Genomic DNA, 22,820 nt, shown 5'->3' on the forward strand with positions numbered 1-22,820 from the left:
CACACACACACCGACAGCACCGAGAACAAAGCAGTGTTGGGGTCGTCTAAAGAAAAGTCCCCTTCTTATGAGGAGCAGCTCCTCGTGGTCTTCTGCTGCGCGAGGTCATCGTCGGCCAGGAAGACGGCTTGCCCGTATTTCATCGGAGCAGAGATTCTTTGTCTCCGGACCGGAGCTCGTCCCGGACATCCTGCCAACACAGCCGCCGGGGTGACACAACCCGGAGACACACACACACACACACGTTTCCTGCAGCCAACACCACCACGGGGCGCATTAGCCACCCAGCGTGCTGTGTGTGTCCAGCGTCTTCGAACCGACCAAGGACCAAGTTGATGATCTTTTAAGTAACCCTGACCTTTCGGTGCGGGCGAGGGGGGGACCTACATAATGACTCCGTCGGAGTGTGGGGACTTCCTTCTCTCGCTTAAAGTCCTCATCGTGTGTTTCTGGGCCCCAAAAAGTTACAGTTTTCTCCGTGTGCCACACGCACGAGGAAAACAATCAGAGCTAAATACTTTCACTTTCACTCACACACACGCCACACGCCGCAAAGCCGGGTGCTCCTGCTGAAGACATTTCAGGCCCCGAACCACCACCCTCCCCGGCAGCATGTCTTTAAGGAACCGACCGGTTCCCATTCTTCCGCCGCAAAGGGATAGGTATCACTTTAAGCAGTTCCTTATCGCAGGGGGGAAAAGGGCAAACTTTCGATGAGAAATTAATGAAGAATGCTCAAGATTCTGGTCCCCTTCCGACGGACGACGACGACGGGGGTGTCTATGAATGAAACTATCCGTAGTTCGTAGAGTTCGCCCCGCAGAAAAGGCGCCGGCACATTCTTTGGCCAACTTTCGCCCGGCGTTGTTCGACTGAAGTGGTCCCGGGCGAAGTGCAAACAGCGCAGGGCAGGGACACCACGAGGAGAGGATCCAAAACCACGTCAACATACCGATCAAATACCGAACCGGACGTCGGGCTGCCCGGACGACCCACGGACGGACCTCGGGTTTTAGTTCTGATCCTTTTTTCGGGTTGACCAATATTTACATAGGAATTTGATTAAGACTATCATCGGCCACAAATTTGACAGACGTACGGCGGCGCAGAAGAAGAAGACGGTACGGAGACCCCACGTGGCCCCAGCCTTAGATCTGATTAGACAGCTGCCACGGGAGGGACGGGGCGAGCTACCCCGGGATTGAATATTCAAATGATGCCCACGTGGTGGTCCACGTGCACGAGCCGATCAATGGAATGGAACCGAAGCCAATTAGCGGCTGACAAGTGGGCACGCGTCATGTCCGACCTCCGAATTAACGCCCTGCCCCCCGGAATTCGATCGGTTGCCCCCGCGAACCCGCGGGCCCTGTGTCCACACACGTGGGGTGTGCCCTCGATCGATCGACGACGACGAACGGACGTGCCACTTTTATTGATCGCCACGCCGCGTTCTGCTTCGATGGCCTCTGCCAGCCCGAGCGAAGGCATTTCGTCCGTGCGAAGGGGCGACCGCACCGAAAACCGGTGGAAAACCCCTAAAAAGCGAAACTCGGGAAGAAGGGTCCCGTTTTTTTGCTACCCTCCCGATTGTTTATTTTCCTATCGAACAAAATCGTGAGTTTCGGGTTTCCGGAACGGCGAGGCTGTTTGCGGAATTGTTGACGTGCGGGAACGTCCCTTCGGTTGCAACAAGTAGTCAATACATCACCATTAATCAGTCGATTGTCGGTCGATAATTGGCACATGCAGGGAAAAAAACAGGGAGCGAGAAAAAGTGTCATCGACAATTTTGTTGGCGATCGAAAAAAAAGGCGAAGGGGACCACACGTGTGTGTGATGTTATGTCATCCCGTGCCAAAACATATGCTTTTTCCGGGCTACTTCGGTTCGATTTCATTTGGCCACGGTGTGACAAGTGACAGGATTTGTCCCTCGTTCGTGTGTCCCTAAAGGGGTTTTTTGGGTCGATTGAACTCTGACCACCATCCCTTTCGCCTTAGAATCAGTAAAAGGGGAAGATTTAAACACCAAACTTAAAATAATATCAAAAGCTCGCATAGTGAGACGCGCGTTCTCGCCAATGACATTCAATCTCACGTCGCTCTCTGTGCGTTACTCATCGTTACGCTTGTTTACAAACGAGACAAAAGTCAAAGGTGATGCGATCTGTCGTCACGTTTGTTTTGATGCTTGACATCTCTAATTCCTATTCCGATTATTCTTATTTCTTTTAGCAACTTTATTAACTGATTTTTCCTGCTAATAATCGAACCAGTAGAAGCCAATGATCCGGCGGCCATTCGGAGTCACCCAATTGGCCAACACGTTCGCTAATGAACCACACCACACCTTCGATGCCACCCTCCCGACCACCGGTGGACCGGCTATCTATTTGTTTTACAACTCTTGTGGCGTGGCTCCGGCTCTACACAACCGTGACGTAACAGCAACACGCCGCCGCCCGGGTGGTGAGAAAAACTGAAATTCCACGTGGGAAAATCCGTGCCCACGGCAAGTGGCCGGAGCGTGTGCTGGCGGAATGCATTCGGGGTGTGTGTGTGTGGTGGCATTTCTGGGCCTCTGCAGGGCCACTAACTAGCTGGCAGCAGGTGGTTGGAAAACTATAACATAATGCTGCAATAATTTATGTTTATTTCCATTGTGTGCTTATTTCTTCGGGCTCCGGGGGGGGGCCTGTTGCCGTTGTTGCCAAGAAGCCCGAACCGAATGATAACCACTAAAAGGGGTTCGAGGCGAATCATCGCGTGAACGATTTTGATCGAGAGAGAGAGGGAGATCTCTCTCGAGAGAGAGACAGGGAGAGATCATTGAACGGGGGTGCACTGGGTGTTGTTATGTTGCGATTTTTGCTTCTTCGGAGCCAAGCCAAGCCGAGCGATGATGAAATGCGGCTCAACTGTTTGAAGACATTCTACTCAACCACCGTGCGCCCTCTCTGTCTCACCCTCTGCAATGGGGTGCAATCGAGGTCATTATTGTCAGCAAACATGCACGCAGACCTGCCGAGAGTGCCCCGGACGCAGAACGCAACCCCACGCCCCGAGTTCAAGGGTTCGATTCCGAGGAACATAATTTCGCAAACCTATAGAATATGCATCAAATCTAATGATCTCCGAGTGCAACGGCCACAACACAACGGTAAGCCCGTAATTGCCACTGCAACCCGAGCCGAGTTCACCCTCGCGTTCGGTCGCTCCTCATTAGGTACACTCGACTCGAGCCCGACCCGCATTCGTACGCACCGGTTCCGGTTCCGGCACAAGCCGGCAAAGAGTCGGGCAATTTAGATTGCCAAAGAGATTATCGCAAGGAATCAATTAAAAATGTGTAATACACCGCCCATTTGCGCCAGCGTGACGCGCAAACCCTCACCCATCCCATGCTGGGCCGAGGGCGGATCAGTTCGGTTTGAGGACAAATTTTGATTTATGCTTCTGTTTGTTTTTAATCTCCGCCAGCCAGCCAGCCAGCCTGCCAGCCTGTGTCGAGCCATGCCGTGGCAGGTTAATCAATTGATTGTCGTCAACCCTTTCATCATCGTCGTCGTCGGCGTCGTCGTCGGGACGAGTCCTTGTGCCTTAAGCCTTAAAACAAACAATATGCTAGAAGCCGTCCTCGATAAGAATCTCTTTGATGTCATCCTTTTCGCCCTTGGCCGTCCTTTCTGGCGACTACTTCTAGCGCCGGGGCACACACACACAAAGGGAGCCTTTTCTCGAGTGAATGGTGGTAAATCGTAAAAATCGAAAGATTAATTTACCGATATCGGGCTCGACGTCGGCGGGACGTTGGTCGACGGACCGATTCGGATCAATGCGCACCACCATCATCGAACATCGCTTTCGGTGTGGCCGGGCAAGGAATTATCGATAATTAACCGACAGAGTGCGCCCGAACCGAACCGAGAACCGAAAAGCCCATCAAGCCTGGCGTTGTGTGAGTTTGGCGTCTAAATGAATTTTAATTAACAATCAGTGGGGTAGAAGTTCATTGATCGCGCCCGCATCGCGCTTCTGGGTTCTGTTTTTGTTTTTTTTCGACTCCGTCCGGCGCTTCTCTATTGCTTTGGCGAGGCTCCCGCCCCGAAAGGCGCATTAAAATACGCGCGTTTGTGGGAAATAAAATCTTTTCTCTCGCTCTTTTGCTCGTTCACGGCGTAATTCAATTAAATGTTAATGATTTTCTGATATCGATCATCGGAGCGGTCCCGGGCGCGAAGGTCATCGGAGAAGGTGCAGTGTAGTTGCATCGTTCGGGAGGGGATTTGTGTTTTTTATGGCCCGAGCCGAGTGATCAATCGCCGATCACTGACGCTGCGCAGTGTGATGCAGTGTGAGGAATGTTTATTTCGTCCCCCCTTAGAAGATGCTGCTCAGAACGCGAGAGTGTCATAATGACCGCGGCTCCGTTGTTGTTCGAGGGTCCATTAAATTCAAATAAACCAAATATTTTGCTTAAGCCCCGATGGACGGTGGAAAGAAAACGAAACGACCGTCGAAGACGAAGAGCCGAAAAACCAACGATCGAATCGCGTGTTCGGTCATCGGAAACACGATTCAATCGCACAATGTTTTCTTTGCTGTCCCGTCCCGGCTGCTCTGGCTTTACACATGAAATTAGCCCCCGCATGGGGGAACGCGCCGAACAGAAATACACCCACCCACACAGCAGGGTGGTGGGAGACCCCGGCCCGATCCACTCTCTGGTGTATGGAAAAATCAAAACACCAGCACGGTGCGTCTTGGGAATTGGGACATTTGGGAAACCGAGAGCTCAGCTCGGGAAGCTCATAAATATCGTTTCCCACTATTTATTGGAAATAAATATAAATTTCTCGTTTTTACGATCGTCTACCGCGCGCGCAGCCAAGGCAGGCAGGCAGGCAGGCAGGTGGCCACCGGGCCTGGGGCGTGGGTTTTCCCGGCGACGCCGTGGAAGGCATCGAATCGATGCCCTCGATACACGGGAGTGCAGCGGAGGGACCCGGGGGTGGAAAAATCGACGGGAAAACGACAACTATATTTTTACGGGCCTTCCCCCCGCTACCGTTTGGGACGCCTCGGAGGATTTAATATGCTCCCATCAGCTCAACGGTTTCGGTCTCGGAGTGTCGAAATGGAACTCCGGCTCCGGTGGCGGCGGGCTTGTCAAATCGGGTAGCGCCCACTAATAAATCGATCGACGAAATGTTGTTGGCCACACAACCTGCCGTCCGGGTTTTCCCGCTCCGCTTTTCTTCGAAACGATTTATACTACCTCGACCCGGTTGACGCAAGGAAATGTGTCAATTTTAAAATTCAACTTCACCGGCGTCCCGTCCGGCAAAAGAAACGGAAACAACGCCGAGAGGCCCAAGAATCGACTTTTTTATGACTCGGTTGACTGTGGGGTCGTCGCCGTCTGACGCTGTTACTTTCTTCAACCCGCGGATTCGGATTCGACGTTTTATGATGCTTCGAATTCATCTTCTGTCGCCCGCGCGGGGAGCTAATATCGGCAGCTAATTTACAAGTGCCAAAGGGAACCACACACCAACACACTGTTAAGGGGATTGGTTTCGTGGAAAAAAGAAACCACGGACCACGACGACGATGACTGCGAAGAATATTTCGATCCTACTCTATCGGGCGCGCTGCTGTGACCGAAATTAAGCAATAAATTGTTAAATTGAAAGCAGATGATGTCGCGACAACCCTCACACACACACACGCGGCGCGATGTTGGCGCCGACGCGCGTGATGAGGGGATTTTTGCGCCAGCATTAAGCCTGACGCACACCGACGATCGGAGCGAGGATCAAAGACGGGACGGGACCGCGGGGTCGGTCTAATGAACGGTGACACGCACAACCGCACCCAGAGTCTGTGGCCTGCGGGGCGGTTGACCTTTGCTGGCCGTCCTTTGATCGATATCAATCACCTGTCCCCCGTTTGGACGTGCGTGTGTGTGCAGGAAGCAATAGCAAAGCGTAGGAAAAAAGCGTCAGCACGATCCGATCGATCCGATATAATTTATATAAATATAAATTCGTTCCATTAATTAATACGTTTCGAGCCGGGCCAGCGAGCGACCGAGCGAGAGCGGGGAAGCAGAACGCCGGCCCGGGGGGACATAGGCCAGAGCACCTGTCGAAGTTTCATCTCTTTGCCCGTCGACTCGTCCCACAATTCGATCGATCGCAGCAGCGAAAATATTACGGGCCCGATCAAAGTGTGTGCGTGGCGAGAGCGACAGAGACGCACACCATCGCAGCGGCGGCGGTGTGTCATCTGTCAGATCACCGCGCTGTCAAGCGCCGTTGCCGCGTTTCGTTCGGGAGCTCGGGAAAAAAGGGCTCGCGACCTGCTCTTTTGTGCGTGCGACTAAAATACTTTCATCGTAAAACTTAATGTTAATTGCGTGGCCGATTCCCCGGTCCCTGGTTCGGGCTGGCAGTTGTTTGTTTACACACACGCACACACACAGCCGCACGGCCGCACGGCCGCACTTCGGAGTTGCGTGGAAAACAGTGTACGCTGTTTTCCGCATCCAAACCGGTAAATGTCGTGCTGCGCCGTCGTGAGGTGAGCCTTTTAAATCGGTCGCAGCATCGGCCAAACCGGAGCAAACTCACACACCACACACGGAACGGAACATTGTGACTGTGTCATTGTCATCTGGTGCGCCTCGATCGAAGCACGTCATGGAGCGCACAAATGCCTTAAAGTTTTCCGTCAACATCCATCGTCGTCGTCATCGTCGTCGTCGGCCGTCGACGGCCATGGCATTTGCTCATTTGTGTCATAAAATCAGCACACACACACACACACACACACACACACACACACGGATACGGGACTGCAGTGGAGCAATAGGTTGCTTTGTGTCTTTTCAGCACAGATGCTCCGGGATGTGGCTCCCATCGCACGCAGCGAGGACCGAGTGCACCGATGACATCCTTTCCGTCGTCGTCGTCGTCGTCGTCGTCGTGTCATCAACTATTATTTCATTAGAACGAAAGTGAGATTCACCGACCACCCTCCCTCATACACACACACACCAGTGCTTAAGCGGCTTTCCAGCACTCCCTCCGGGGAGGAAAACTTTTGCCCGCTCTGCCAGGACGAAAAGTGCTTTAATTTCTGCGCCTCCTTCCTTCCTTCCGGCGGCCGGGAGTGCGTGTCCTGTGCGCGCGGCCCAAAGTTCCCAGGAAGCGTACGCATACGTGTGTGACGTTCCCCTCGCCGGCTTCCGGGCCTCTAGGACCGGCACTTTACAGCAACAATTGCCACCACGCAGTCGAGTAGTGAACGTCGGTGGTGGACGCCGGTGGTGGAAAACTTTTCCTTTTACTTACCCTTACCCCACCGGGCCCACCCACCGTCGCCGCCGCAGCCATTAAACCCGGGCCATTGTGTGTGTGTGAGTGGGCACCACGCGGAAGTTTCGAAATTTAAAGCACCGGCATTTTCGGTTCTGCATCGGCATTTCGCCCCGACGACGACATTGACATCGAATCTCTCCACTCGACGGACCACCACCACCGCCACTTTAAAGTGCTGCCTTGGCTCGGGGTCCTGCGCTCTGTGTGTGTGTTTATCGAGTGGTAAGAATAGCAATAACAGCTTGTCACCGGCCGGCTTTGAATATTATTAGATTTTAATACAAAATGATAACATTAACACCTTATGCTGGCGTGCGGCGCGTCCGCCGACATAACAAACCCGCAAATTGCGGTGGTTATAGTCGGCGGCGTCGTCCTCGTCGCCTAGCAACTTGTGTGCGGTGGCTGAGGTGAGTCAGACATCGAGAGCCTCGCGCGCGACTGATGAATTCGAAGAAAGCGAACCCGCGGAGTGCGTTTTATGACCCGAGACGCGAGGGCGTGCATCGGAATACATAATCGGACCGAACGCGCCCGCGCCCACCCCGAAATGATGATTGATGTATCACTTTCAGCCGTTATTGAAATTTTGAAAACAATAAAAAATGGGCCTCGAACCAAATCCTCGTCACGGGCAGCAGTTCGCGTCGACGGACAAATCAATTAATTCCCGGGAAAAAAAGGAACCCGGGGACAGCGAACCCGAAACGAAGTGCAGAAACACGTGCACGGCCAACATAGCGCGGCCCGGCAGCATAAGCAGGCGGACCAAAATTTTTACGACACAAACATGATCATCAATACATTCCGCCGATTTTCGGTAGCGCCCAGCCAAGGGGCCAACCAGAAAAAAAGGGTCCGCCCCGGGGGTTCCCGTTGTGTTAATGCACACACACACACACACACACACGGAGAGCAGCATACAAAGAGCACGTCTGCGGTCCCGCATCGTCCGTTGTTGTTGGTCCCGTTTCCCGATCGGAACGATTATTAGAAAATAATGCGACTTTGAAAGGATGCTCGGTGCTAATAGACGCGCGTATGTGTATTTATGCTGTGCGGTAGTGGTGGGGACGGCAGGCGAGTGGCAATAAATTATGGCCCGGCCGCCGGTACGGTATGGGGCCCGCCAGCAATAATCGAAGCCCCCGGGGGCAGGAGAACTACTTCTGGCCGCGACGACGACGACAACGTCGACGATTATTGCTAAAAGCAGCACGGAGTTGGGACCGGAAAAAAAGGCAAAGTGCTTATAACTTGTTGTGTGTGCCCCACAGGACAACGCCACGCACTGGCGGCCCCATGCCACCGATGATGCTGACTCTTTCAGCATATGCTGATGGCTGACAACCCGCAACCCATCGCAACAACCGGCCCCATCGATGGTGATCTAATGTGAAAGATGATAAATTATCGACTTTTGCTCGTCTTCTTTCTTTTCTGCCTTGAAGGGTTTCTCTCGCCCGGTCGCTTCACCCCACTCGTTGGCCCATCTGGTTCGGGGTCGGGTTGTGTTCCCGTCGCCCGTCCCTGGCATGTCGCTTCCTGGGAGACATCTTCCATCGCGCGCGCGGACCACGCCGTGGATGATGTTTTATTAATCCACGCGAAACGGCCGAGGCCGCGACCGACACCGAGACCGAGGAGGGTTCGCCGCGAATCGATCCCGAAAGGATGGGTTCGTTATCTTCGTCATCATCATCCCGCCGGTTGTCGGCTGAGCCCACGGTATGTTGCATTTGATTACCCTTACACGCTGCTGCTGCTGAGGCGATCGCCTCTGGGAATTGGAACTAGTTTTCTCCGCCCTGTTATTTTACATATCCCTCTCGTTTCAGGGGCTCGTTGCGCGCAGACACACACAGCAGGACCTTTTTAATGGCGGCACTAGTTTTTTTTTTCGCATTGAAAAATTGCCTCCGAACCTCACTGTGACTGTGTAGTGGTGCCATCGTCGTCGTCGTCGATAATCAAACAAATAATATAAGTTCGTTATAATAACGCTGTACGCAAATAGGGAAAGGCGCTGCTCAGGACGGCAATTGTGGTGGCCGTTGGGAGGGAAAACGCCAGGAACCGGTTTTCCGAATCCACTTTCCGGGGCAAGCGAAAGAACGGTTCATTGAGAGAGTGACAAACTGAACCAGAAACCAGCGAACTATCTTCATCCGTAACGCAACTGTCGTCGGTCGGCAAAAAAACTCAAAACCGGAAACGAGGATTTACTGCTCGAATTAAATCAATCCTCGGTCCTCGGGGAGGGGAATTAGTTGGCGCATCGAACAATAAACTGTAATTTATGGCCACTCGATCGGATCGGGCAGAGGATCCGCGTCTTTCCAATCGCGGCTCGCGGCCCAGTTTTCGTTTTGGTTGTTGAGACAAACCAGCATCACTTCCGGCACCGGAAGCGCCGGTGGCAGACAGGCCAGAACCGGAAGTCAATACTTTGCTGCCGCCGATGAATGGGCGCGGTTCGAGAAGTGGATCGTTTGCATAGAGTACACCTTTTTTTACGTGTACCCGAGACTCTGAAACTAGCCGGGCGCCGGTTTATTCACATCTTATTTTCTTTCCCTCGTTCCGTGCCTCGCCAATATGAATCCATCCCTGGGTTTGGAGCCCGACTCGGGCAGGAAACTAATCACCGTTTGCTGCTGTTGGTGGTGGTGCATCTAAAATGCAAGACTCATTAAGCGGCGAATGAATGACGCCTGTCGTCCCGGCCCGTCCGCCAGCCTCGGGGCCTAGCGAATCGATTCGATTTCGAAGCCTAGCCTCACGATCGATCCCCTCCGGGGCTGGAAGAAAAGATGGCACACGTTTCCGGTACCGAAGGAGGTCAAAAGCGAGCTCCCCGTTTCCGACACTAGGAATCTAACCACCCGGACCCGCGGGCGGACGGTCTATTTATAATTAATCATTATTTATTTACGAAATTGATTGAAATGAAGCGGAAAAGGTGCCGACGCCCGGCGGCCGACATGCAATTGTGTCATTCGCGGGACCCCGGAAAATGGGTTTTATCGCAATTATATAAAACCCGCCATTCCCGCCAAAGGCTCTGCTCCGCGGACCCGTGCGATCCGAACGATAATTACATCAATTTTCAATTCAGTGTTTCACGGCACCGATTAAGGGGTCGATTCGGTGCGCGACCAGCGCCCAGGACAAACACCGGCCCCTGAGCGGGTTAAGTGGGCCGCTCGTGGCACACAAACAATGCGTGAGGTGTCGGTGGTGTGCGTAACCGGGTGCCGCGTGAAAATCACGCATCCTTACGCACGGGAGGGGCGAGTGGAAATTAATTGCAACTGCACTTCACAACTGGCACCTTTTTCTGGCCACCGCCGCCGCCGCCGATGATGATGACGGACAACGATTCGGTTCGGGCGTGACAGATCGTAATCAATTTTTTTCCATTTATGCGCGCAAAACACAAGGCGCTCCTCGGAGGTCCGAAGCCGTGGCAAGTGCAACCGCAACCGTTTTTTTTTTGCCGGAACATTTTTCCCCCCGTTCTGGCGCGGCCTACTCTGCACGCGCTCCTCGGGTTTGATTTTATCATTGCACGAGGGGCGAGCGCGACGTGGAGTAGTAGGCTTTGACGGATGTAAAATGGCTGCTCGGCACGCGAAAATGCCGGGGTTCGCGTGCTGGTGGAGATGGAACCTTTTTTCACGATGGCCATCCCCGAGAGCGAGGGCAAGCGGAGAGGGCCCCGTGTTCGATGAGTTATTTATAAATAATTAGCTGCCAGGCCGTCGATCGGGCGTCGATGATGCCAAACGGTAGATAAACCGTAAAACACGTCGTCCCGAGGAACTGCATCAAGCGCACTAGAAGGTGTGTTATTGATTCGGATTCGCATTCAATACCAGAGGAGCGCCGAAGTCTGCGCCGAAGGATCCCGGTTAATTTCTAATAATCTCGTTCTGTGTTTTACTCCTCCACAGGCTGGCAACAATGTTACGCCGCGTAGGTTCGGGCCCCCGTGTGTGCTTGTTGATTCAGGACGATTCGCACACACTTGCGTGCGTCACCCTCGCTCGGTGCTCGGAACACAAACAACGCCGCCGAAGGGCGCTGGCGAAAGTGTGTCAAAGGCCATTAGACATCCCGCAGTACGGTGCACAACTTTGCCCTCGCAAGGGTTCTGTTCCCGGTCGGTGCGTGTTACGACGGTGCGTTCCTCTGTTTATGCGCTGCGTTCTGCATTTTTCCTGCGGCAGCAGGGGCCGTGCTGTAATTAAAAACGCCTCGCCCCGGGTTTGCTGCAGGTGGTGTGCATTGTTGTGCAGAGTGCGAACTAGGACAACGCGCGGTCGCTTGACCGGCAACACAACGTAAGGACACCGAGCGGGCGTTAAGTGCGTCAGCCATCATAATGTATGATTTATCTTCGTTTATTTTGTCTCATTAGGACGATAATTTGATCCTTCTGCAGGACGCAAGTAATAAACCTCTCATTACTGGTCTGGCCTGACCTGGCCTGGTCTAGCCGGGTTGTTTCATCCTTTGAATCCTTCATCTAATGAACCAGATGCCAAAGACGCTCTTCCGCCGCCGCCGCCGCGAAAGGGAAGATCTTTATCCTTATTTATGGGCCTTATAAATCTTTATTCTTATTATTAATAAAAATATTACATTTATATTGCCAGCGCACTCGATGGGCCTTTCGTCTGGTGGCCACCGCCGCCGATGATTGGGCCACCTCGATACCCGAAACATCAATACGGCGGCCCCTGGCAGGAGCAGCCGCAGCGGCAATTTGTTGCGCTTTGGTTCACACATCGCGCCCGAGAGCGGGGGCCTCGTTTGATTAGAAAATTGCCATTTGCGCCACATCCGGTTTTGCAACCGATTGACGCAGCAGCCGGCAACAGCAGAAGCAGATTGGCAGCCGGGACCGACTGGCGCGCGCGGATGATGATTTTCTCCAATTGAATTCCCCCGGGCCGGGCATTCTATTGGCATCGAACCGCGGCAGGTTGAGGATTATGGTTGTTGATAGAGGTTACGATACATCACGCGTTTATCAGCTCGATTGCCAGTACGCCAGTACGCCAGTGCGTGTGTGTGTGTGAGGGTCCTCGGTGTTGGCAAGCAAACAGCAGCAAACCGAGAGTCAAAGCCAATCAAGCGGCAATGTTATCATTAGAGTCAATTCAGATTCGTGATTTATGTGATCGCGAGCACTTTGATAGAGTTTTGTGCGTGTGCTTCTGGGGACTCGGCACTCGGCTTTCTGTGTGTGTGTGTGGCGGGAGGATACACAGGCGCATCATCCGGCTAATGCTGCTTGCGAAGGGCAATTGCGCATCATATCGGCCCGACCACAGCATGGGGCCACAACACATGCCATAAACGCCACATGTTGTCTGTCGCTGCATTATGCTCTCTCGGCCCATCATCGATTTTCTTGGCGCTCGGCGGTGCCATTGCCAAAAATCATCGTCCCCAGACACGACACGACACTCCACCCGCCGGGGCGGCTCCTCATCTTGCCAATCACTGTGACACGGAACAATACCATCCAGACCGATCGATTATTTGCCACAGAGGGAAGCGAAGCAAACGTCGGAGAAGATTGTTCTGCGTGGTGTGCGGTGCGTGTTGGCGATGCGTATCGCCGTGCGTGTCTCTAACGGGAACATCGCCCGGGACATCGATCCTCGTGACCAGAAGCAATGCCGCGCGCATCGTCATCACCGCGCCATCCGCCGTTGTGTGACAAAAACCCACGCGCACGCTCTGCCCATGCACTGTATGGATTATAGATTAAGATCCGATCCCAAGAGCAGCAGCGAGAAGAAAAGCAGGAACGCGCCCGGTTCACATCCGTTTCGTCTTTTCGTCGCGGGGACCCTTTCTTCCTCGGTCGTCCGGAACCCGATGACAATTGTCGAGTCGGTCTCGTCTGCGCATAAAAAAGAACCCAAAGAAGCAACGAGAAGAAAAAAAGCGAACCAAGAATCGGTTCCCAACAAACCGCGAGCCCGGCCTTACATCATCACCCAGAGGCCAGCAGGGGGGGGCCACAGAGCGTGTGAGATTTACGACCGGGACCGGGACCGGCGGCGGGCCGGGTTCGAAAGAATCCATCGAGGGCTTCCGTCAATCGCTGTCGCTGCCGATCGAAGAACCAGTGTGGAACTAATAACGTTTCGTTTCGTTTTTTTTTCGGGACGCCCCCCGAGCAATTAGCGTCTCGAGGATCGAACGTCGCAGAACGGAAATGGATGCATTCTGACGACGACCGCGACTCAGCGAGAGAAAGAAATTATGATCGCGTTTCATCGATCGAGGGAGAGCACAGTGCCCCGGGACCGACACAAAGTCTCGGATTTGTGCGGAAGTTTCAATTAAAACTAATGATTGCACCAGCAGCAGCATCGTGGTGCTCTTGTGGTGGTGGTGACACACACAGTGTGAGTCATTCGAACATCAATTTATGACCCTTTTGTCGCCACCGACCTCCCGCCCTGCGCGAGATTTTGTCGTCCCCTTGCGGTCGCGTTCTTTCTCTCCTTCGGCCGGGCGGTTAAAAATAGCGTAAGCGTCTTGAGCAACACCGACCGACAAAATGGGGAGCATTGTTCTGCTGGTGGTGGCCACACTACGGGTTTTCTTCGTCGGCTTCTTGGTCGCCGGGCGGAATGATTTCTAATAACAGGTGTAATGGCCATTTATTTATTTCATCTTTTATTGCCACTGTTTTGTGTGCTCGTCGCGGAGCCAAAATGTGGGCCGAGGTCTCGGCTCAGGCGTTCTGCGGTTGGGACACCCCGAATTGATCAATGCCCGGCCGGCCCCCGGTGTGAAGTTTATCAAATCCAAATCCGCGGCCGGCGAGGTGATCGCGAACCGCGGCATCGAGCTGTTGTTGTTGATCGCCGATCCACCGATCGTGGCGTTGTGTTTTCTTAAAATATGGCCAACCGACCGACCGACCGACCGACCGAATTTATTTTCATAGAGAGAGCGCACGAACGTCGGGGACGTTGAAATAAAATAAACGTTACTTCTTAGAGAGCGGAATCGGCGGAATGACAATAAAATTTTATTCAACGCACACCAGCAAGTCCGCGGTTGTTGTCCTCGGGTTGATGACGAGTGACAGTTTTCGATCACATTTTTACACCCGATTAACGTGCCTCGCGGCTCGGCGGCTCGGCGGAGCAAAGTTATGTTATTTTCGCTTCCGCCACGGGCTTCGATTCTCGGTGAGCCGTGGGTGGGCCCCGGCCGCCCGGTCGGTCGGCCGGGTGGGTCGTTATTTTATGATCGAAGCACATCATCCGATCTTCAGGCAGCGGCACCAGAAGCACCTCGAAACGACTCGAAATAAACAAACAAACCAAACGGGCCCAAATCGACCCGCGCGCCATTGAGCCGATCGTCTTCTTGTCGCTCTCTTGCTGCCGGCTGGGGAAGGTGATTAGAGGCCACGGACCGCCGGGGGGGGATCATGTTACAAAATAATGAGCCTTCCAGTGGCGGCCCCCACCGGCAGCACCGTTCCGAATCCCGGAGATCCCGGAGCAGAAATTCATTTATTATATATTGATTAATTTGCACCGACGACGATGGCGGTAATTAATACGAGTATCTTGGGTGCATGTTTGTGTTTTTTTTCTCGTTTCGGTTTCGGTGTGTGTGTGTGTGCTTTGTTTTGTTTTGTGTGTGCTTCTCCGAAGGCCAAACCGATCCGCGGCATCCGCGACCCACTCCGGGCCGGCGGCGGCGGCACCGTTAGGAAATTAGCGTCGTAGCGTCTGTGCGGGAAAACATGCCGGAACCCGGGGGGGAAACGGGTTCGGGTGGCCCCGCGAACGACAGCTGTTAGCTTAGTGTGCGGCAAGGGGACCGGGGGGGGGGCAATTTAGCAGAACTGACGCGCCTCTGGACCCCTTTCCGGGAGCTTTCTTCTACTTCCAGGCGCACACACACACACACACTAGAGTGCGTGATCTACCCGTGCGGGGCCACGAGGGGGCCCACGGGTGTTAAAAATGTAAATTCCGTTCCTTTTGGGCCCGGCCCCGGCCTATGCTAATGAAGGAAGGAATGGAAGGAATATGTGTGTTCTCACGGCTCGAGGAGAGAGGATCGCATTAATGAGGTGGAAAAGAGGTGGCCCCCTAATTCCCGGCCCGTTTTTTTAGCGGTCGGTCCGTCCGTGTGTGTTAACAACCCCTCGGTCTGTTTTGATGGATTTGAAGTAGCGATCGGTAGCCGGGCGATAGTAGTTAAATTATGATGTTTCGACTGCGACCGCGCCAGGCCGGACTTTAGCTATTTCCGATCGACCCGAAGGCCTTCGGATCGTCGTTTTATCACACAGCTCACTTCCTCTTAGTGCGGGGTTGATAAGGCGGCCAGTGTGGCCAGAGCACTGCCGATAAGTGGACCGACAGCACAATGCAACAACAACAGCCTCGTTCTTGTGGACGACGGGTCACCAATTGATATCCCGTGCGGCCACAAGGAGTCGAAAATATTATGCTCTCATCCGTTTGTGCGACTTTTGGTGAACCATTTTATCTCGGGCGACGGTTCGAGGAATTGCGCCTTTATCAGGAACGAACGGAACGGTTTTTTCCCGGTTCGAGCTACAGAAGAACGTACAGCAGTCCTAGCAACCGTTGCAATTTGATTGACAGTAGCCCCGAGCTGCTTTCGGGAGCGATCTAGTCTTCATCGCAATGTTTTGAAGCAACATTAGAAAATCACTTTAAAAAAGCTTCGTCTTTTTCGACGTTGGCGAAGAAAGATGACCACAATCGATCCGCGTGGGCCACGCCCGGACCCCCGAAAAGCCCCCCATCGCCCCCGCGGGGGTCAGCGGCAACAATTGCAAACACCGCGGGGTTCGTGTTTTATCGCCCGCGCGCACCGCAACGGTTCCCAAGTCATTGTTCTCGGCGAGACCCGAGACATAAAAAGAAAAAATAAAGTAAAGTAAAGTAAAGTCTCCCACCCCGGCCCACACTCGGCTCGGGGTCGCTGCTCGTCATCTGGTCTGGCTGAATTTATTAACCAATCATTAAAAATTCTCGAAAGCTGGCGGCTTAATTAAAGTCATTGTTCCAGATATTAATCAGACATTTCGACTTCGACTCCGACTTTGCTTCTCTCTCTCTCTCTCTCGCCCCGGCTCTCTCTCTCTCTGTCTGTGTGTCGGCGGCTTGTTGTGGCGTAATTTGCTAAATTTATTTAAAAGCTTCCCTCTTATTTCGGGGCCTTTTTGAAGCCCCGGTCCAGTACAGGAGTTCGGGGTCGCGCCCTACTATCTGTATGAGTGATGAGCTGTTACGGGTCCTCTATAAATATCACTGTGTGTCCTGCCCGACAGGGCCCGAGTAGTGTGTAAACCCGTTGATTACGCCGAATTAATTCATTATCTATTGTTTCGAGTGGGGCGCGCGCAAAAGAGAGGGCCGAAGATTTTATGTCGATGATTGTCGTGGTTTTGCGTTGGTTTGCCGGGGGGGCCGTCATAAATCATTGAACACACTCGCTGCTTACATTTATGCATCACCACAAAGTACCTTTACTATTATACTGACGGTGGCGCATTATTTGGTGCCGCCGCCAAACAGATTGTCGTCATTCGAAAAATCACGGCGAATTTGGTGTGGTGTGAAAAATCGTTTAAAGTGTCCCAACGCGACCCCAACGCGAGGGAGCGACAGAGAGAGAGAGAGAGAGAGATAAGGTCGGCGGCACGATCGTGCGTTCCGCGGGCCGCACTCGTGTCACGAGCGATTAGAAGCGAACGCAATTAGAGATCCGCTCGCCCGTCGCTCGCTCCGATCCTTTGCGGGCACGGCCACGGGGTCGTGTCACGACAATTAGCTGGAAAATGGAACTTCACACCCCGGTTCGGTTCGGACTTTGCCGGACGGAAGATTGCACCGGACTTTGCACTCATTATTCCGAACGTAAAGTTTGTCGCATTTTTCGCATTGGAACTTCGGGACAACAAATAGCGCCGGTCGGCGTTGTGCGTGCGGCCCTTTTTAAGAGCATAATTTCAATAATATTTATATTCTGACAGTAACGAGGTGAAAATATGTACATTCTAATAATAACGGGCACTAGCTGCTGAGCTACCGTTGATTGGGCAACTCGGCGAAACCGACTCGCAACACGGCGCAACGATCGCAAACGATCGCCAGCCTTCGCGGAGATCGCGGAGGCTGGCGGCGGGAAGGAGTATCGCGACGGCACCGCCATTACGCGTTCCGGTCGATTTGACCTCGCGACAGACTGAACTCGTAAACCCCGCCGCCGTGCCGTGCCGTGCAGACTCTCTGCACGGCGGCCACAGAACCGGCGCCGTTTCGTGTTTCGTGCGCGGCGATGGCGCAAACAACACGTGTTTCACGATGAATGGTGATCAGAGGGACGACGGTGGCGGTGATGGCGGTGGCGACGACGCACATAAAATTCGTCAGCCATATTCAGCTTCCGGAATTTGAGGCCCCACATCGGTTTTGTTTATGCTTCGTAGCCGGAGTTCCTATTCTTTCACAGGAGCGATCACCGGACACGGACCTCCCGGGTTGGTGGCTTCGCTAAGCGCAAAAATTCCCGATGAAACTTTATCTCGATGTTTCGACAAGAAGCGTGGCCATCGCCATCCGACCCCAACAGCATCACGATGCAAACGCTTCATTATTTTCACAACCAATAACGAGACGCGGCCGTATCGGTTCCCGACACTTTTTATTGCCCCCCCCGAGCCCACCATGTCGTGTGTGTCGCCGCCGGGTCCCGGTTTAATTAGCGGCAAGTGAAATGTGTGTCTGGTTGGGGTCCGTGTTTGAAAATCGAATCGATCCCGGCGACGCGCGCTCCGCCTGCGCCACTTGTATTATTTATGGACCGGAGACAACATACCCCCGAGGGGGGGCCCCTCGGCTGCACCGTTTTCTGCAACATACACCGACATCGACACCGACAAACTCGAGGCGCCAAATGGTGGGGTATTTTTCACGCCGCCCGACCAACCGATCGGTATGGAATTCAAATGAAAAGTAATTAACTTGTCGATTGGTTCTAATTGCTTTTAATCATAACTGCGGCTGTGGCCGCGGCTGACTGGCGCGATCTCGCTCCGAACTGGATCGTTTGCGGTTTTGCATTTCAGAGGACCGACCGGCAATGGCCGCGAATGACGCCATTGGGGCCGGCCGTAAATCGGCACTTTTCCGTCGTAAAGAAATCGTGCTCAATTGTGATCCGTGGTCGTGTGAGAGAAGGGCCAGTAATCCAATTATCCCCTCAGGATATCGACAGCCGACCCGGCCGGAAACCGCCCTGGCACACACACACCGGGACCAGGGAGTTGCCGGCCTCCTTAGAGCCGGCCTCCTTGGTCTTCTCGGGGGGGAGCTTTAATCGATCGCGAGGCGAACGATCGACGGAATGCGCACGGGCGCATCTCGCTCGTCGCAGTACAAAGCGAAGCGATTGGCAGCAACAAATGACCGTCTATTTATTTTATTCCACCGCCCGGGCCTGACCCGGCACGGGGAGTCCTTGGCGGGCCCCCGGGCGATATCCATCATCTTTGATCGTCGTCGGTACGGCGGCGGCGGCCGGCCGGCCCCGGAGTCCCATTCGTCTTCACTCGTCAATCGTCCATCATCTTTGGCTTCATCATCATTGGCTTCGATCGTGGCCGCGAATTGACTCGCTCTCTCTCTCTCTGTTTCTCCCTCCCTTTCGGCTCGCGGACGAAGATCGAAGCCGGCGCGCGGTCAATCGATGGTTTCGACGAATCCGGATCCGCCGCGCGCGCGCGCGGGGCAGCGGCGCATCCGAATGTCCGCCGGAAAACCAGAACTTATTCCCTAAGCCAGCTCGCCAGCCCGCCAGGTAACGTGTTATTAAAATCGTATCAATTTCAATAATAAATAATGATGATTACCGATACATTTTCTCCGCTACAGTTGCTCGAAGGATCGAAGCACCGGCAGCGAACAGGAACTTCGACGCGCCGCAAAACCACGAACGATCGCCACGAAGGGATGCACGGATAATGATGATTATTTCTGTGTGTCCCTCTCTCTCTCTGTGTGTGTGTGTGTGTGTGGGAGGGACTGGAAATTGTTTTCTTTTTCCCCGCGCACTTGCGGTGCTGTGTGTCATTTTGCATTTTGCGATTGCACACAATCTTATCAGATTTTCTTTTTAAAACGACCGGGGCCACCCCACGGCCACGGGCACACACACACACTGCGTTCGCGAGTCCTCCTGGGCGGGGGGACCACCTTCTCGCCCAGGGAGGGAGCGCATTAACATGGGAAGGCATCAAAACCATATCTTTTGAAACAAATGTCGATAGATTAATCAATTTATGGCTGCACCCCGATACTGGCGGAGATAATCAGAGAGAGAGAGAGAGAAAGGGAGGGAGAGAGAGAGAGAGGGCGAGAAACAGGTCGGGAGATGGGAAAGTGAGTGAAAGAACGCGGTGATCAACTTAAGGGTGTTGCTGGCCACAAACCACGGTGTTGTTTTTATTATGCTTTTGGCCTCTCTTTTTATGCTTTCATTCATTCACCACGCTGCGTCCCGTGTCCTGCAGACCCGCACACGGCCCACGAAACCAGAATTATTCCCTCTCCCAAGCGATTCCAACTATCAAGAGAGGTGAATTTTTGACACAAAATTGTGCAATAAATATGTTTAAAAAGCCGCAAAGCGTGTGACAGTTGAACGTTACCGTAAGTCAAAGTGACGTTTCTTCAGTCATCTGTCGCTTCGTTGCCATGGTACCGATCAGCTTCTCATCTCACGTGCCTGCCCGAAGTGCCATTATAATGCTATCACCATTCCTTTCTTGATTCATTCCCGAGAAATCACTTCCTTCCGGTGCCGCGGCCGGAATTCTATCGGGCCAATCAATCGAAGGCCAATCATCGAGGAACGAAAATTGCAATTGCTGCAGTTCGGCGGTGGCCACCAGCATCGGTGGCACCTAACGAGACTTTGATTGTATATTAATGACGAACAGCTTGCTGCGTTCGTTTCCTTCTCTTTCTATCTTTCTCACCCTGGTTTGGAACAGTTTCACGGTCCGATCGGTCTTGGACCAATTTTCACGTCATTATCGATCACCACCAACCGGGCGCGCCAAACAATGTGTGGGTCGTGTTTGAATAAACCCCCACAATCGCCCATTTTTCTCCGGGGCTGCTGATTGGTGGCTAATTAGCGGTGGCCACCATCACCATCCCAAAAAAAATCATCTAAATCGGAAAACCGGGAAATTCCATCAAAACGGTCCACGACGACGACGACGAAGACTTCGAAAAATGCATTCCGATGCAGGCGCTTCTGGGGCCGCGAGCGCGTGTGTGTCTAGAGAGCACTTGTGCCGGGTGTTCCCAAGCATAAATTAAGCACACGCAACATACACCGCCACCGCCACCACCACCACCACCACGGTTGTAACAGGGGCCCTCTCTGCTCACTTATCTCCCTGCTGTCGGTCGGCTTTGCAAACGCAGACCCCAGCCCTATTTGCACCCGACTTGGGCACACGTGCTGGCTGCTGGCTGTTACGCACCGAAAACACGGTTCTAGATGGCCGAGTTCGTGAAGAAATTATCACCGTAAACAAACACATGTTTTGTAGATAAAAAGAAGGAGCGTCGGTGGCCAAAAACGAGGAGGGCACTGGCCAGGAAAATCACTCCAGGAAAGAAGGCCGCATTTTGATCAACTCCCGTCGGTGTTTTTACGGGATATGTTCGGGGTCATTTCTTGCCTTCCGCACTTGGGTTCTTCGTTCTCTTGTTCCGTGTAAGTCTAATGGGTCCTTTTAGTCGAATATTTTTAGATTTTTTGCCACAAATTCGGTAGTTTATTAAAGTACCATTTATTACACTTCACGACCCGACCGAAACACTTGCGAAACGCTGCGATTTGGAACTTAATTTGCCGGCCTTAATTTTGTACAAAAATCTGCCATCCAGCAGGTCGGTCGGATACCAAGAGTAGCTCTACCACGACCTCGACTGAACCAACCGGAAGAAGCAGGGGACACTAACAGGAGGGACGGAGGCGGCCGCACACACTTCACCAAAGTGTAAACACTTTAAACCCAACGGCAACTTCCGACTTGCGACCGACCATCATCGCAGCCACCACCAGCATCATCATCATCATCGTCATCTTCATTGTCGTCGTCGGAGTCGGAGTCGTCGTCGTGGTTGTGGCGGTGTCTGGCTGTTGTAGCCAGTGTCAGTGTCAGTGTCTATATTCCTACAATCCGGGCTTTGCGGCATTACGACGGCGCGACGCGACGTTTCCCCTCCGGACTCCGCCAGTAACCGCCAGCGCCTTCGCAAAAGGGTTCGTTCTCGACGACCACCCACCGGGCGGCGTAGGTCGTAGGCCGGAAAGCCGTTACACCGCGCCACCCCGTCACCTTCCCTCCCCCCCGTGTCTTTTTTCGCAAGCGACACCCCGGAGGCCGGTGGTCGAATTATCAATTTTAAATGAGCCCCAGAAAGTTAAAGTGCGCCCGAAAAGGGGTCAACGCGCGGCGACCTCTCGAGGAGGTCCTGGACGCGTACGCACCGCTCTTAAAGGGGATAGAGCCTTCTAGAGTCGGTCTTACCTGTTGCCAGAACTGGGCCAGCAGATAGATGCGCTCCTTTTTGAACAACCAATCCATCGGCTGCACCGCCGCAGGGAGGTCCATATCACTGCCTCCTCCCGTCGCGCCCTGCGGAATCGTCGGCTGCATTCGGCCCGCCTCGGCCACGGATCGGTCGGTCGAAGCGGACACTGCTCCTCCGCCGCCTCCCGGTCCTTCGGTGCCGGGTACGAGCACCGGGTTCGTTAGGGAAGCCGTGATTCCGGCCGGCCGTCGTCGTCCGGTCGTGACACACTCGTGTTTGTTTTTGTTTTTTTCCTTTTTTCCCTCGTGATTCACGCAATTTTTGGTGCCCCTGTCACGGCACGCACGGCACACACACACTCACGCACGGTTGGATGCCCGCGCCCGTTTCAGCACATGATGATCACCTTTTTCTTCCGTCTTCTTCTCACTGCGAGCATCACTGAACTCTGGCGACGGCGGCGGGTTGGGAATTATTTCTATTACTTTTTTTCTTCCGCTGCTAAATGCTAACCGATTGAAGAGGACCCCATCACACGGAAGGACTCACACAGAAAACCAATAAACTCGCGTCTCGCGTCGATCGATGATGGTGCGCCCAAGCTGCGGCTGAACAATTTACTACAACTTTTCTTTCAATCCGAGGTTCATTCTGGGGTTGTTCCGCCCGGGGACATCACCCTCTGCCGGCATGCACTTGGCCGTGGCCCCCCCTCAAAACAACACACAAAACACAAGAAACACACACACGCACACCGTTCTAGAACGCGCCCGCTAAAGAGAGAGAGG

The 22,820-nt window shown here is 53.5% G+C and overlaps 1 protein-coding gene across 1 annotated transcript in view; it reads right to left on the bottom strand.

Annotated features, from left to right (window-relative positions):
- Positions 1-22,157, bottom strand: part of LOC128274589 (homeobox protein cut) — a 129,671-nt gene extending 107,514 nt beyond the window's left edge. Inside the window, exon 1 of the mRNA XM_053012826.1 lies at positions 22,029-22,157. Within this exon, the coding sequence (XP_052868786.1) occupies positions 22,029-22,157 (129 nt within the window). The remainder of the gene's footprint in view (positions 1-22,028) is intronic.
- Between the last annotated feature and the right edge of the window lie 663 nt (positions 22,158-22,820).

Source organism: Anopheles cruzii, chromosome 3 (assembly GCF_943734635.1).
Source record: "Anopheles cruzii chromosome 3, idAnoCruzAS_RS32_06, whole genome shotgun sequence".
Lineage (NCBI taxonomy): Eukaryota > Metazoa > Arthropoda > Insecta > Diptera > Culicidae > Anopheles > Anopheles cruzii.